This window comes from Onychostruthus taczanowskii, unplaced genomic scaffold (assembly GCF_017590055.1).
Source record: "Onychostruthus taczanowskii isolate IOZ18803 unplaced genomic scaffold, ASM1759005v1 scaffold53, whole genome shotgun sequence".
Lineage (NCBI taxonomy): Eukaryota > Metazoa > Chordata > Aves > Passeriformes > Passeridae > Onychostruthus > Onychostruthus taczanowskii.
The window spans coordinates 5832361-5849759 of record NW_024502902.1 but is presented as its reverse complement, the minus strand read 5'-3'; the positions used below and the strand labels follow the sequence as shown (position 1 = coordinate 5849759).

Sequence of the window (17399 nt, the reverse complement as noted above, 5' to 3'; positions counted from 1 at the left end):
GAGACAGTAATACAGACTGTTTTCTGAGGAAACCAAGCTAACAGCAATTAAGGGAACAAGAAAAACAAAGAACAGAAATACTGTATAAATAAATATCTTTTAAAGAGCAACCTGTACTCCTAAGCCACATAAAGAATATATGAAATCAAGAATACTCTAATATGGCTATTAATGGGATATTAATATCATATTTCTCATATGACAAAGGGAGCTGTAACTTTGTTAGTCAAGATTTTAATGTTTTACTCACTCATTTAACATGCAAAAATTACAGGCAGTTTTATCTATACCAGCATTTGCCAATCTGCTATGCTACCTCATCTGTCATTACAGTACATTTTATTGTGTGCTAAAGATGGGACCCAGTATTCTCTTATATACCTTGACTAGGTAGTAATTAGGGAGGGCCCTGTAATTCGGTAGTTACAGCTCAGCATCAGTTGCAGAGTCCAGTGTTAAACTTCTGCTCTCACTGTAGACAGCCAAGCATATTATATTTTGATTTTGTGCAAAAGTGAGGCAGAAAAAGTAAAGATGTTCCATGGAACCAGTGAGAAGACAGGGAGGTACAGCGAGGCAGGGCAGGTGTGTCACTGAGTTATTATTAAATGTTGCATATGAGAGAGAGCAAGCTCTCTCACAGTGAACGTGTTCAGACTGTGAATTAGTCTGCAGGCAGGAGGAATGAAAGCCCTGTTGCTGAGGTCACTTAGAAAGGATGGCAGCCTTGTGCCCCTCAGCCCTGTGCTGCCAATGCCTTGGGCTCTGCTCCGGGACCTTGGGGCTCTGGAGAGCAATTTAACGTGTTTCCAGCTGAAAGTTCTGCCCCTGCCTGCTCCAGGGAAAGTTGTGTAGGTGTATGTTTGTTTTGGGTTTTATCTGAGCAACATGTTAATATAAAATGCTGGTGATTAGTAACACACTATGCCAAGAATTATGGTGGATGATGACTCTGACTTCTCATTCTTACTGCGTTTAATTTCGAAAAACGAAATCATTCTTAATAAGGGCCTTCACTGAAATCAAAAAAGAGCAGGAATGTTTTGAGCATTTCCAAAGCCCTCAGCAGCTATTGTGTAGGGGTGGGTGCCATAAGGCTTCTCCTGGCTCTACCATTCCTCCCAGCTGTTAGCTGCATTGGCAATTCTTTGAGCTTCTCTTTCACTTTTATTTCCAACACTGACTTTTGTTCTTGTTTCTTTTGTGACCCTGTATGTACACTGTTTTTTAGTCAGGACCCTCGAAGATGTAACCTTCCTCATCCATCTGCAGCGATCTGTCCCTTCCTGCGTGTCCTCAGTTCATTGCTTTAAATTTACTGGGCAGTGCTAATTCCCCTGCCGTGCCCTGCCACATTTCTCCCCCAGAACACTGAGAGACTTGTGGTGAAATCGCTTTGCATCCTCGTGAAGCTGAGTTCTTTCCAACTCCCATGTGCCCCCTGGAGGATAAATACTTTGCTCTTCTGGTTTAGTTTTTTTTTTTTTTTCCTTTTCTTTTGGGGCTTTCCTGCCATGTCTTTTGACAAGCAATAACAAACTAATATTTGAAGAGGAAAACGAAGGTTGATGGCACTTCTCAGGGTTATTTTCCCCCAGTCAGATGTCCCTTTACATCATTTTGGTATCTTAGAGGTTTAACATGGATGCATGCTCTCACAAATTTTGTTGCTCCGACTGGCCTTGCTGTAACTGAAAATTACATTCCAATGAATACATTTCACTAGATAACAGGCAAAGTCCACCATAGACTTGTAATATTGGTTAGGAAAGAACCTTTTTTTTTTTCCCAATAGTTTCCTTTGCTCCAGGGAGGTACAAGCTGTACCAGCCAAATTTCTTTTTCATCATGAGGCACTGTCTCTATGCCCTGAAGTTTTACTTTCAGGACTGTTCCTCCAAGCATGACTAGGATCAATAAGATTTACAGTTTTTTGCTGTTATACTGTACGATTTTAAAGTTTGAAAAGGGCAGAAAAGACCTTTATTGAATTCTCTTTGGTAATGACATTGTGATGTGAGGGCATTCTGATTTGTCTTTGTATTGAAATGCACATATCGGAAATTGCCTGCTGTTGTTCATAAGGAGATACTTCTTCTGATATGCTTTTTATTTCTTTGCTCTCAATTGGCTCTTAAGTAGCCTCAATAGTAACTGGTATAGCAAAGCTGAATTTACTCTTAGTGCTCTCTTCTGGTGGATTAAAACAGCACTTGCTTTATTATGAGCAATTTCTACAACACTGAATACAAAAATAGAACTGGGGGAAAATCAACGTAAATGTGAGGATGTGGTTTCTCTTATTGTACTGAACAAGTCTGTCAGTGCTATCTGAGCAGTCCCCAGTTTCCCTTCATCCCTTTTGAACAGCTAGGATTCCTGACTGAAGAGCAGTTACCACCAGTATGAGTTTTCTTCCCAACTCTGAATCTTCCAGGCTAAGATCCTCTGATGAGACCATAATAACACAAGTCCTGCAGAAGCAAGCAGTCATGCTGGTGTGGGCAACACTGATCCTGCAGTATAGCTGGAAAGGTCTTTGCTCCCTTGGCTCTGCTTAGCTGATTCTTGTACTGTTGCAGGTTGCTGACTACTGCCTTTTTCTTCTTGAGCTTGGGAAGTAAGAAAACCAGTGAGGATACCTCAGTTTCTCTGGAGTGAGTTTTCCTTTCTCAATGCCCTACCGCAATGGGATTTTTAGTGTCTTTGCCACTTTTAAGGCCTAACTGGAAGCATCTGGCTTCCAATTAGGCCTTAAGCATGGAGTGGCCCCAGGGCTGCTTTACCTCATGCCTTGTCAACACATCCCAGAGGCTGTGCTTACAGCTCAGGGTCTGCCAGAGTGCAGGGATCCTGGCGCTCAGCCTTTTCCCACAGATAGGCTGGGTGATGGCAGGCAGTGTGCTGGCACCAGTACAGAGCAGGGAGAGTTGTGCAGGGTTTTAGATCTGCTTGGCTTCAGCAAGTCAGCACCAAAAGGGGCTGCAGCTCAGCTAAGAATCTGAGGCAGAGCACTCAGTGTTTGCAGCTTTGTTGGGATGCAGTAATGTGTTTGATCATACCTTAGGCTGAATTCTATTTGGCCAGAGGAACTGCTGAAAGAGGATATTGTTTTACATAGATAAATTTGAGAAGCAGTCTTGCAAGCTTCATTGCATGTCCAGTTCAGTTGGCATTCCTCACAGATTCTGATCTTCATAGCAAGCAGAGTTGTGCACGGACATTAGAGAAAAGGCCAGCAGGTTTTTCTGTCTTGCTTTGCAGTGTCAGTTGAGCCATACCAGTGCAAGAAACAAGTTCTTATCCTAGAGCTAGACCATGCCCCATTCCAAAACTTAGGAAGGTAAGTGGAAAGAAATGGGAAGGTTATTGAATCTTAACAGATCTGCGGTCAAGAGTACTGAGCCTGTACATTGCAGCCTTCCCTCCTGGCCCTGCAAGTAAGCAAGCAAGGGGTAGAGAAGGTATAGACACAGTCATGCCTGTTCTCCTTTTGTTTACACAGTTTGGTGGATTTGAGAGACAGAAATGGTGTTTTGGGCCACTTATGCTCTTTCCTATCAATGGATGTTTCTCAGTGCAAATTTTCTTGACCATTTCCTCAAGACAGTATGATGCTGAATCAGCCCCAAACCATTTTCAGCCAAAAGGAACCCCCTAACACAGGTGTTAATAATAACGCCTGTCTCAGAGAAGGATTTTGAAAAGCACTAAAGCTGATGGGGAAACCCTGGAAAGACCCAGCAGGAACAGTACTGGGTCAAAGACCAATGAACCAAGGACCCTTTAAAATATTGAGGACATCAGTATTGCTTGTGTTTAATAGCAGTGAGAATAAGGAAAGCATAGCTCTGTGAGAATCTAGCTGTGTTTGTTATCACTGGCTTCTTTGCTGCTGCCATGGCAAAGAATATTAAGACTGAAACACCACAACAGAGGTTGGTAAATAAACACACATCTTCTATGCCTCACTTCACAAAAGAAAAGCATGCTGTGTAGATATGGGACCTGAAATCTGAATTGAGAGAAGCAGAACCAGGCCCCATTATGAAGAACTGTTATGGGAGGAAAGAGAATTTATTCCATGGTATGAGAATCTCTCTAGAATCTCATAGAGCTAGGGAGCGCAGAGCCTGGAATCCACTTCTCATTCTGGCAGTGTGTAATTGCTAGGTTGCAAGTTAATTTGATCTAATTTCTCTACTTTGTGAAGTTCTAGAAGCAAGGCTAGAATTATGTCAAATAGAAAGGAACGTGAGTAACGAAGAATAACATCCCTCTAGATCAGGTGCATCATGCCTTTTGAAAAGCAGAAATTTAAAACATTCTAACGAAAAGACTTCTAAAAGCCATCCTCTACCTGTTGTCCCAGAGTAAAATTTAATATTTTGACAAAGGAGGGAGGAAAATAGTTATTTCAGAAATTTCCGGACATTTCTGGTTTCTTCCATCTTTGCTTGCATGAAGACAGACACATAAGATGCTTTATAAGATTTCCTTTCCCTGATTTGTTTTGACATATTATAGATGATTTTAGATGCAATTATTTGGAAACATAGAGTTCACAGTTTGATAGTGAATGCAATGAGGAGTGATGGGTCACAGCGTAGTGGTGAAAGCAGAATGTCCGTACCCATGGCAGAGTGTTTGGAAAAAGAAGATACTTAAGGTCCCTCCCAACTCAAGCCATTCTGTGATTCTGTAATTCCTCATTTAAACACTGAGCCTGGATCTGCTTGTGTTGGAATGTTACAGTACTGGAGATGTGAGGAGAGAGACAGTGGCAGAAATGACAGCTGGCAGTAATCAGGTGGAAGGAATGCATCCTTACAGCCATTTGTGGGTAACAGAACAGCTCCTGCAGTTAGCAGTGCCTAAGGTTAATAGATTGTGCAGACTGTAATAAAGACCCTTAGAGAGGAACTTTTCAAGTTGTTGCTCATAAAGTTTTCTGTGTTTTACATGGATGCTCAAGAAACCCATTTCATTTTATTGCCTTAAGAATAACCAAAAATACAAGTAACTAGGTATTTAATTCAAATTTATTCAGGCACTTCTGCTAGGTTTAAAAAGCTGAAGTGGGATAAAAATCCTGTTATCTCCCCATGTGAATGATCTGCACAGACATTCCAAAAACCATTTGTCAGGATTGTCTGAAGCAATGTTAAACAAATGCTGACCTCCATATACTAGTCCTCTGAAAAAATGTAAAATATATATATAGATGTTGTTTTATAATGTAATGACTTCATCTTAAGTATGCAGTAAGCACTCACCAGAAGATAAAGTGATGCCTTGTGAAGGCTGACCTAGAACAGACTAGACGGAGTGAAAGAATAATGTAGGTATTTATTAAGAGACCTCAATCCACCTTGGGCATCACAACCCAAAATGGCCACACAATGGATGACAAGTCATGGGGTCTCACACTTTTATAAGTTTTGGTCCATTAGCATATTGGAGCCAATTTTCTAATTACAGCTTTATCCCATGAAGTCCCATCCTTCTTGTTTTCTCTCTTTGGTCCACCATTGTTTATGCTCTTGGGCCTGAGGTCTGGATAGGCTGTCCTTGGGTCCCCAGCTAGAGAAGGAATTGTTTTGTCTACCTCTTCTGTGGAGAGTGCTTACTATCCCCTAATATGAAGCCTAGACTTTCACACTACAGCAGAATAGAATCTGAAAAATATAAAAGCTAAAACCTGAAGCATCAAAGCAGTTCTTCATGTTACTGTTTTTAATCAAGAAAGGCATAGAAGATCTTCTGTAGGCAGAAGGCAAGATCATGTCTTAAGCAGAGTACAGAGAAAAGAGAGGGAGAACACACTGAAGTTCAGTAACTGAGAAAGAAATTGCAGGAACATTTTTTTTTCTGAGGCTAACATAGTAGGGACAGAAGCTATTTCCATGTGAAATTCCGGTCTGCATGTGTTTCAAAACAAGAAATCAGGTAGTCTAAAATAATGCCCAAAAGTCAAAATTGCTGTGTGACTTAGGTGAAATTTAACTTGGAAAATGTAAAACCTGTACCTTTTTACTTAGCAGTTTTTGCAGGGCAGCTGGAATTATGGTCAGTTTGGAGAAGCGTGAGATGGAATGTTAGCTCCACAGAAGGACCATAGTAAAAGATCTGTTCATCCAAAATTCCCTTGGGTACTACCCATGAGATATTTTTACCACTGTTTCTGTTGAGAAGCCAGAACTGCTGTGAGAACAGGGACTTTCCATTCAGAAAGTAGCTCAGAGTGCGTGGTCTGGTCTTGATTCATTTGCTTGTGCAAACCTCACTGCTGTGATGGAAGGAAAATGATCCAATTTGGTTTTCAGATCCAAACCTAGATTTTCATGTCTGGCAATTAGAACCCCCTTCCCTCCCCACACAGCTGTAAAGTTAACACATTTTGTCTATAGATCTTTAAAAGTTAATAAACATTAAACCAACAATGACATATTTGTGCAGTGATTTTTCAGGTTGATGATACAATTTTCCACATATTTGGTTCTCTGCTTTTTCCACTGATTTCAGCACACAGTGAACTCCACTTTGTCCTGCCTGATCTGATTTCCTCTCCCCTTTCAGGGTAACCTTCCTACCTGTACCAGTATCATTGCACAGAGATTTGCATAAACATTGCTGAATATAAACATTTATATGAACAGAGAGTTCTTTTAGCACTTGACTTGTTTTATTTCAAACACATTAATAACCACGCATATGTGTACAAGCACCTACGTGTAATTATACCATTTTATATTTTATATATGCAGCATTGGATAAAATAGTCCTGGCTCTTTTTCCAAAGCTTTGCTTGATTATTCTCTTTTTTTTGTTTGTTTATTTTGTTTTGTTTTTTAAATTATTGAGGAATAGTGTTTTAAGTGATGCATACTTTTAAGATACATTCTGAGAGGTGTGTATTATTTAAAATGTGCTGGATTTGAAAAAGAAACAAAAGAAAAAGGGATCATCTGATCAACTGCTTCATTATTATTCTGTTTTCCTGATCACCTCTGCCCTGGTTTGTAGAAATTGGCAGATTTAAATAAAATCTCAGTAACTCCCACAGCATATGGTTCATAAAGTAGCATTTACAGTGTGCATTGTAACACTTCACTGCTGCTAGAAAGACTTGAAAGTAATATGGTTTGATGCTGTTCCAAGAGGAAAAATAGAGTAAAACTATCTCTAATATTAAATCAACTGCTGTAAGAGCAGATTTTGGAGAGAGGTGGTATTTTCTGAATGACAACTGACACAAAAAAAAACTCCCCCCAAAAAAATCAAAAAGCTAACACATCCAATATTTTAAAAATCCCCTAGCCCAAAAAAAAACATCCTCAGAAAGTAGTTCTTCAACACTGCCTTTTTTCCCACAGCCTTGTGGAGCCCCCAATCCTGTCTGCAGAAAATGAAAGAGAGAGGGGTGGGATTAATGTGTAATTAAAGGGAATTTGGAAGGCTGAGATGTTGCGGAATGTTAGATCAGTAGCTGGAACAGCATGTGGTGTTCTTTAGGCAGGCTTCATTGAATCCATACAAAAAGAGAAAGAAGGGCTGCTTGCCTGTCTGCTCATTTATCAAACAGCTAGGCTGAACTTTCACAGCTCCACAAAAGTGTTTTACTGTTTGCTGAATTTTTGCTCCAGAAATTAAAGCTGAACAGCCTAGCGACTTTGAGTCTTCGCTGCATTTTTGACATCAGCCACCTTGTGCAAAGCTCTTGGAAACCAACACAGGTCAATTTTTACGTGATAAAAGGGAAAATGGTTGTACCTTTGCTAAAACCCTCCCCAAAAGTACTAAAGAAATAGTTAAATATGTGACATTGTAATGTCTTTATTTATATAGCACCTTTTGATGTAAATACATGTTCCAAAGCTTTCTGTCATCAATCAGGATTAAATATTTATTATGGTGGCAAAATGGCTAATGGAGAAAAAAAATCTATATTATTTAATCAATTTTAATTGACTTTGTTCCTAGTTGAACAGTTATATTCCATCTTGCAGGCTTGTTTTCCTTTAATATTGGTTGGTGTTACCCCCCAAAGAGGAAGCATTTAGTGATTCATGTAACAAAAACACAATTAAAATGGATTACAAATTTTAAAAGGAAGAAACTCCTTTGCAAGTAAATCTTCAAGACTTACTGCAGTTTTTCTTGCATGACTGTTTGGGCAGAAAACTTTTCCTCCTATGTCAGACCCCAGTGAGAATCTGGTTCAATCCTGGGGGGTGCTGAGTGTCTCCTTTCCAGCAACAGCAGCAAAGCTTTTTCGTCAGGATTAGCCTTTGTTGATAGAGGCTCTGGTGACTTAAGGCACAATTTGCATTCGTTAATTTATTTCCTTAAATGCAACTGGCCCTGAAGAAGTTTTGGGTTGCAGTAGCAGCATCCTTTTAATGTCTGCTGACACACTAGAGTTTGGATTCTTGATGACATCCTGCTGTTTCTGAGTTCCACTTGTTTTCCATAGAGGATAAATTGATTATGAGGTATCTTTACAAATGCCATGATGAGTTTTCCTTGGTAGAAGTGATGCCCCTGTCAAACACCAGAACCTTTTTAGCGAATCATATTTTAGAACAAGAAGTGTTTAGTGGCTGGTTTATGAAGATCTGTAGAGAACTTTGTTGATCCTGCAAAGTGACATAAGTAGTAGGCCAGTTCTAAGTATGGTGCTGCTTAGTTAAGAGGCAGAACTGATCTTAGATTTTAAAGGAAATATGTTCTATTCCAGTAACTTCTGAAAGTATTTAAATTAATAGTAGTTAATGAGATTATAGTGAAGTTTAAAATATTTTTCCCCCTTTCAGAAATGGAATAAATCAAGAGCTTTATTTCTGATTTCTCCTATCATGTATTTTGTAGATATCACAGTACAGTTTTTCTGCTTTTTTTGTCTTAAAAGTTCATATTAATTTAAGCATTGGTAAGTGTGTGTTTCCATTTGTCTTAATATCACTTCTGTCTAATTGCAGATAATAAGACAACAGTTTCCACAACTAACAACAAGAAGACTTGGAACCAGAGGCCAATCAAAGTAAGCAGTGTGTGGTATTATTATCATCTCTCACAGGGCCCCATCTGGCTCTGGCTTTACTGAATAGGGAAGGAGAACAGGCAATAACTTGTGCAGTTGGGGACTTAAAAGCAACTTTGGAGGTTCTATTGTAGTTATTACACTATGTTATAGATTCAGCAGTGATTCTGCAAAGGTGATCTAAGAGAAGCCTTTTACTGATTTGATTAGGAATATTTTTCATATTGTTTTTTATCTCAACTCACACAACGTAAAAGACATTTGCACTCAGGAGTAATGGAGCTACTGTTGGAGGCTGAGAAATAACAGCTGGTTAGCATCATGTTTCAGGCTGGAGCAGAAGTGTCAGAATGCTCTTTAAAATTTAGGAAGAACATGCGTTGACGTAAACTGAAACTGCCCACAAACCTGTATTTAACCACCATTTTTCCCAACTAATGAAATCCAACATGCCTTTAGGTGATTAAAGAATTAACTTATTGCCTTGGCCAAAAGATGGTATTTTCTGAAAACAGTTCATCCTAATTCCAGATTAAGAAACTGATTCAGAATTTAGAGTGTGCTTTCTGGGATATTTGACTTTTTCCAGTTGTTGATAAGTTGTGATTCTACCAATTCATCTAGAGGATACAGCAATGTTTTTACACTATTTTCTGCTTGTGGACTCCAAGAAATTTTTCTAGGGGAGGTTTGAATCTTCTTGTGGCAAGCATAAGGCCCCTCACGTAATAAAATCTGCTTTTCTTGATTGGCTTTCACAGAATCCTACAGAGTAGCAGAAGTGTAGTGTCTATAGATCACAAGTGAAAAACTATGGAAGAGGAAATGAAAATGTGAGATGGTGTGTTTGAAAAATTTTGTGGGTAAAGCTTCTCTTTCAAAATAAAGCCTGTATTTTCAAAATAAAGCCATATTTTCAATATGGCTAAATGCTGAGAATTAAATATGCTATTAGGATGGAGCTTACATACTAAAGCTAGAATGACCTGCTCTTTAAAGAAAAAAAGAAACTAAGATTCTGTAAGAAATGCCATTAAAGACAGATTTATTGTGCTCCTCTAATAAGTGGTCCATGCAAAGCAGTATTTCTTTGATGGGATAAAATGTTCTTCCCTCCAGCTTGATATTTCCTTAGTTTTTATAACTAAGATTTCTTTTTCTAGAGCAGACATATTTAAGCAGCTAATTGAAATTTGATTTTGGGAGTGGCCCCAGATGGAAATTCGGAGTAGCCATAACAGCACTCATCAAAGCCACCAGAAATCTCTCAGGTGGAAATTCTGAGCTAGCCCAACAGCATACTAGGAAAGCATGATAGGACCATAAGAGAGTCAGGATTTTGTACTGAATATAAGTTTTGTGGAGGCTCATAAAGACAGAGTGAAAGTGTGTAAAGATGCTTTGTGGACACATTCGTATGAGTACCTCCTATTGGCCATCAAATCATCCTGGCATCATCTACAACTTTTGATGCTTGTCCTTCTGTTTAATGAAAGGAGTAAGCACTGCTCTGTTTCCAAACCAGAGCTTCTCCCACTCCAGGAGTCTCTCAGAGGGTAAGACACTCTTCATCTGCTGACTAGGGGAGTCTTGCACCTCCAAAAGCTCTCTCTTTACTCTCACTGAGACTTAATATTTCTTGCACAATTTCCCTGTAACCTGCCTGCCTGTCAGAGCAGCTTTCAGGTCACATACTCCTTTCACACCACTTGTGCAATGGTTCTGCTCCCTATCTAGCAAATGAGGGGTTTCTGTCATAGAGACAGAGTACCTGCATGCTGTATTTTAATATAAATACTCTCGTTGGTAGACGCAGCACAGCTGTAACTGAGCTCTGATTTTGTTTTCAGAAACATCTGACTGCATTCCAGTTAAGTGTTACGTAAAGAAATTACTTCAAGCATTAACACTACAGTCCCTTTATCACCAATTGTGCTGACCAATTGCTGCCAGTATTATTTTTGTTCCACTTCCCTGCTGCTGCCAAAGGGAATTCAGTCATAGAAGTGGTTAAGATGTCTGACTTCACACTGTTCTGCCTTCAGTCTTTTCATAGCACAGCTGCCTTGTAACGTTACTAAGTTTAGAGCTGCAGTGGTGCTGTGCTCGTGCTCATCAGTTGAGAGCTTTCTGTTTTGCAGCTGGTTTATTGATGCAGCTGTTCTCTGTCACACTGAGCTTAGAAACAGTTCCACCACAGGTGAGCCCTGAGAAGGCGGCTGAACATAAAAGCCAATTTCTTTCTGTACTGTAGTCTGAAACTTTTCAATTTGATACAAGAGGTGTGAGTGGACGCTACATGTGTGTAGAGAATTTTCCTTCTTTCTTTAAAAGGAATGCTGTATGTAAGAGACTGATGAGGGTAAAAGATATTTCACTTTAACACAGAAACAGTTTTGTTGCCTGCATATTATTCTTCTACATATCAGACTTTCAAGCCCTGTTTATTGAACTAAGTTGAGGTTGGTTTTTTTTTCTGATAGGAATACAAAAAATAATTGGAAAATAATCTGTGTAAACTACTCCAGTGAATTTTTGCACTTTGGGATAGTAAAATTAATGAAATAAGAAGCTATGTAGAAAAATTTTGGAGTTTGCAACTGCTGTCTATATGACTTTGAAGCTATGTGGAAACGTCCTCTGTGCAGTTTACTACCAAGTGAAATATACCAGGAATTAAACAGAGCACAGTGGAATTCTACTACATTTTCCAGGCTTGCTTTTTTTTTCCTTCACTAAGACAAAACTTGATACAAGACTGACCCCTGTTTAAATTATGTTTAAATTAATTTAAGTTTAAATTATATAAGCCTTTCAGTCCCACTTGCTCTGACTTTTTCTCTCTTCCTGCCCTTCCCTGAGCAATTTGTGCTTCTGGCTCCCCACAGCATTTCCTTTTGGGTTCCCCTACCCCAGGTGTAACACACAGGCCATGTGTGAGTTTTATGGCCCTTATGTGCAGTGCTCACCTGGCAGCTTCCAGGGACCAAACTGGGCACATAAACCAAGAGCTGGAGGTGTTACCCTTCAAACTAAAAAAAAAAAAAAGCCAAACTCCTACAGCTGGTATTGTAATCTCTTGTCATTAGTTACCTGTAACAGGAATGTCCTCAGTAGGTATGGCCAGGAACCACGTACTAGAAATTTCTTACATCACCCCAGGCCTCCTCTGAGCCCATGTCTGCTGATAGAAGAGTTTGGGCTTCCAGCTCTTTGCCACTATTTTCTACTGGGTATTATGACATGCACGGATCTATGGGCAAATGACTGTGAGTGGAAAAGTCACCAGTTAGTTTCCACTACCATCACTTACATGCTACTCTTAATTAATTTCATTGATAACCTTTGTAGAACTGCCTCAAGTGGATTTGTGTCTGTTTGAATGAACAGACTTGGTGGCAGCACTCTGAAATAGTAACTGCCTGAAGAGTCAAAGAGGCATCCAGAGATGGAAACTTCTTGTGCCATCATAGTGGGGATCCAGAAGAGAGTCTCATGATGATCCTATAGGCTAAAAGGAGAGAAGTGGAGGATCACTGAAAAATCTGTGTAGGATTTGGCTGAAGCAAAAGTATACTGGCAATGCAATCTTGTGGTGCATTTTGTAATCACTACTAATTTAGCTGATGGGTTGGGTGCCTGCAGCTGAGAAACTAAAATAAAAGTTAGGGAATTACAGAAGGACTAAGATAAAATCTCTGCTGCTTTGATGCAAGAGTTTTGCTTGGTAACCAGTGCTTCCACCAGCACCTATAATAAAGCTGAGTGGTAGCACAAACTTGTGCCACTGATCTGTTTCCATAGCACAGCCACGCTGTAATTCCCAGAGTGGTGTCACAGACAGAGTTAGTGCTGTGTCTATCCTATCCCTCGCTGATCAAAGCCCAGTGCTGATGCTAGGGTATGAAGCGAATAATTGGAACTGTACATTTCCTGCCACTCATTGCTTTCCAGCACAAGCCTTCCCTCCCTCTTTTTTTTGAAAATTGAAGTGTTTTTAATTTTTGAAACATTTCTGATCAACTCGTTTGCAATAAAGACTTGTGCTTTTCAGGGGCCAAACTGGACCTCAACAGCCTGAGAATCAGGGAGCTAAAATAACAGAAAGGCCAGTTCAGAGGGTCTGTACCTCTGCTTATTGCTGAACTAAAGGAGCAGCTGCACAGTAGAGCTCTGCCAACAAGTAGCTTTAGGATGCTTTTTTTTTACTAAGAAGTTAAAAAAATGGAAGTACATAATTTTCCTGACCTACAACAGAGTCACATTACTTTTGCCATAAGGAATGAAAATTGGAAGCTCAATATGTTACCACAGTGTTCTGCTGCTGAATCAATGCTTGTTAATAATGTATAAACTATTGTTCAGTCTTTTTTTGCTGTAGAAATAATTTGCATTATCAGTTTCCCTTGCCTCTGCATATTTTTCTTTAATTTTCAAGCAATCTGCTTTATAAAATACACATCTCTATGTATCAGGTACCATTATTATGGGATTGCAGTGAAAGAAAACTCCCAGTATTATGATGTGATGTATTCTAAAAAGGGAGCAGCCTGGGTCAACGAAACAGGAAAAAAAGAAGTAACCAAACAGACAGTGGCGTATTCACCACGATCCAAACTGGGAACATTGCTGCCAGAGTTTCCAAATGTCAAAGATCTAAATCTGCCAGCCAGTCTGCCAGAGGAGAAGGTAACACTTTGGAAATCTTTTCTCAGCTTGTCTTGGTTTCTTTTTTTCCCCCTGCTCTGGATGAAAGCTTTGTCTAATATATAAAGACTTTAAACAGAAGTAAGTTTAATAATGCCTTGACTTGATTTATGGTGAGCTGAATTACTTCATCTAATAGGAAGAAATATCTTCCCTTAAATAGGGGAGCTGACACTTATCAGCTGTACAATATTTCTAACTCCCGTGAATGTTTTTTTAAAAGTTACATTACATACAAGCAGGGCAACTTTTACAATTATGTGATGTTTGAGGATAACTTTTAAAATATGTTCCAGCCCTCTAATCTGTGAACACACTTGATGGCAAACTGACAAACATTCTAATGCTTCCTTGAGTAGAGAGGGACTTAGTGAATTTCTTCTTTTAGAGTAGAAATTCAGAGAATCCTATCTGCCCATATGACAAAAATGCTCTGGCTCCTGTTGGCTGAGCTTGCTAGGTTTCTGGTTCTATTCACATGTGTAGTATCAATGTGAAGTGGACAAAAGAATAGGGTTTTTTAGTACTTTATGTCCTAATTAGGGCCACATTCTCGTCTTTGATCTCACTGAGGCTTTTTGCTCCTCTTGCATTTGAAGAATCCTATTGACAGAAAAATCCATGAATTCAAAGGGAGAATTTACTTTTGAGAAGAAAACTCATCTTGCAGCTAATCTAAATACAATTAAACTAATTTCATTATTTTTGCACTTGTGCATCAATAAGATAAGGAAAAAAACTTGCTTTTTCTCTGCTCTGTCTTCTGGTATTTTAAAAGAGGCTTTCTTAAAGCAGAATGATCTTTTGTGTGTCTCCTTCATTCTTTTTCAGGTTTCTACCTTTATCATGATGTATAGGACTCACTGTCAGAGGATACTAGACACTGTAATAAGAGCAAACTTTGATGAGGTATGGTTAGAAACTGCAGTTGCAGTTTAATGATCCTTAAGGTATCAATGGATTTGACACCTCATTTTGAATGTTATATTGCAGATTACTGGTTCGTGGTGCTCAGTGCTTTTCAGGAGCAAGGGACAATAGCTGTACTCGAATATCTAATATGTGACTGATAGCACTAAATTTCACTTATAATGCTGGGTGAGTTGAAAGAACAAAAGCAAGGAGAATGTTTTTGCCCTCTGTTCTCCAGCAGGATTAAGGTAGCAATATCCCCTTACAAGATGTTGGACAATCCAGTTCTTACAACTTGAGGAGTGTGTCCACCACAACTTTTCAAAGCTTTTTGTTGGGACTGAGCTGTTTGAAGGAATTCCTCTGTGTGCTCAGCAGAGCCAGGGCAGGTGTCACAGCAACAACAGTGGGCTCTGCTGGTCTGTTAACAGCAATGCAGAGTGGTGGGGGGATTACAGCCTCCCAGATATCCCAGAGAGCCACAGCTGAAGTCTCCAGTTGCTCAGTTGTACTTCAGTGCAGCTAGGAACACACACACACACTGCTCAGCAGTGAATACCATCTCAGAGATGGATAAGGCGTGTACTGTTCATGTCTTACTGAATCTGAGGGGTTGCTGCCAGTGTACGCAGACAACTCTATAATTAGAGCTGGAAAATAAAATGTTACTGGAATGCAAGCAGGTTGATATTACATGGGAAGATGGCTTCTTACCTAGGATAACAAATCTGGTTATAGAGATACTGAGGACCTGATTCAAATATGATATTCAGATCCTGGAAAAAAAAAATCAAAGGAAATGGGTCTTCTGACTCTCTCTTCTGATCAATGGGAGAAAATTCCTTGCTTTTCTTCTTTAATTCTCACATTCTTCTGCTTTAAATCTAGTTTTGCACCACTGTACTGAGTCTAGAATTTTCCATGTGAGAAAAATACTTGACTCATTCAGGACATTTAGGTGGGCGAGTGTCAGAATAGTTTCTTAAGAGCAAGACACTGCATTTTATTAGTTTTATCAGGATCTGTGGTAGGGACGGGGCTGAGCAGCAACGATATACAAATAGCAAATATTCTTTGCTGCACATGGTGTAGTTGCTTACTTCACTTCAGAGTGTGCAGAAAGTTGTCATTTGTGAATACTGGTGTTCTGACCCCTGTGGAACTGATCATATCATTCTCTGAATAACACCTTTATATGCTACATTCAAATTTTCAGAGGTATATTTTGCCATGTCTGAAATCTCTCCTCTATTTTTTTTTGTCTTTTGCCACTTTTTCTCCACTTTCCCTCATAGTGGAGGAAAGATAAAATCCAAAAGTGTAGTGTTTCTTTCCAAAGAAAATACAGAAAATGTTATATTGACCCTTGTAAGCCATTTGCTATCCTCCTCTCCCTCCTCTCCCTCCTCTCCCTCCTCTCCCTCCCTCCACCAAGGCCTAGGTTGCATCCCTTTGTACACAGGGACAGAGTGCAGAGAGAGAAAAAGGTTTGACACGTGGAAGCCAAAGAGCTAAACTCATCAGCAACTGATGGAAGTTAAAAATCCATTGATTCCCATGGGTGTCTCTACTGCAGTGACACAAAGACTCCCTTTGAGTGTCTCCTCACCCTTTGGTTGATTTTCCCAGTTTGTGCTGTGTTACAGTACGAGTCTGTGTAGTTAAGGAACGTGCCCTGCCTGTGTTGCACCCCGTTAGCCCACCTCTAAAACAAAAGCTGTGTAAGCATGGTCATTTAAAGAGAATGGTATTTGTGGCCTTTGATTTTTTTTAATTTTAACATTCCTGCTTCTTCTCATGATTGCAGGTTCAAAGTTTTCTTCTGCACTTTTGGCAAGGCATGCCTCCTCATATGCTGCCCGTACTGGGTTCTTCAACTGTAGTGAATATAGTGGGAGTTTGTGACTCAATTCTGTACAAGGCAATTTCTGGAGTTTTGATGCCAACAGTATTACAAGCCTTACCTGACAGGTAACTGACCCCAAATGACAGCTCAGCTGTCTTTGTTATATTTCTTTTCTTCAAGAATGACACCAGTTCTCAGAGAGCTGCTTGCTGCCACCCATTTTCTGACTTTAAATCACAGTGTCATTTGAAAGGCGTTGAAGAGCTTACATGTTCCTGAAAATATGTTCAGATTTTAGCAAGACTTGTATTATTAAAGACTTGGAGGGTTGGGGGTTATTATGTGGTGAAGGATACCACCTTCTTCTTGCTTTCTTAATGTTCAGCTAAACCCAAACTAAATTCACTTTTCCAATTCATGTGGTAGATTTCAGCTGGTCTCTTCCTACCTAGTGTTCATGTGAGTCCAAGAATTCTTGTTCTTAGAGATAAAGCAGGACAGAGATTAACAATCCACAGCAGAAAGTGTAATCACTGAGTGCAGTCAACATGTTTTCCCCTCTGTTTTTATTTGTATGCTCCTCAGGAAGCCATCTTTTTCTAAATAGTCTTGTGCACCTTTAATATTATTTGAATGATTTGTTCTTGACATGGAGTAATTTATTAAGAGTATTGCTCTAGGACTTTTTTATTGGTACTGTATGTTTAGCCCTTAAGATTTTAAAGTGTCTCTAATCAAGGAAAATGTTTTCATGTTGTTCTGCTCTCCTATGTGCATTTCATGACTGGTAAAGTGAAAGTATTTTACACAAGACATCTGCTGTAAGCATAGGCTGTTCTTGATAGGACATGTACATTTTTACAGGATTTGCCCCTCACCCCCCACCCCCCC

General features: G+C 39.5%; 1 protein-coding gene across 1 annotated transcript in view; it reads left to right on the top strand.

Annotated features, from left to right (window-relative positions):
• Positions 1 to 17399, top strand: part of RFX4 (regulatory factor X4) — an 82499-nt gene that overhangs the window by 31443 nt on the left and 33657 nt on the right. Inside the window, exons 6-9 of the mRNA XM_041416970.1 lie at positions 8982 to 9043; positions 13519 to 13732; positions 14582 to 14659; positions 16470 to 16633. Of these exons, the coding sequence (XP_041272904.1) occupies positions 8982 to 9043; positions 13519 to 13732; positions 14582 to 14659; positions 16470 to 16633 (518 nt within the window). The remainder of the gene's footprint in view (positions 1 to 8981; positions 9044 to 13518; positions 13733 to 14581; positions 14660 to 16469; positions 16634 to 17399) is intronic.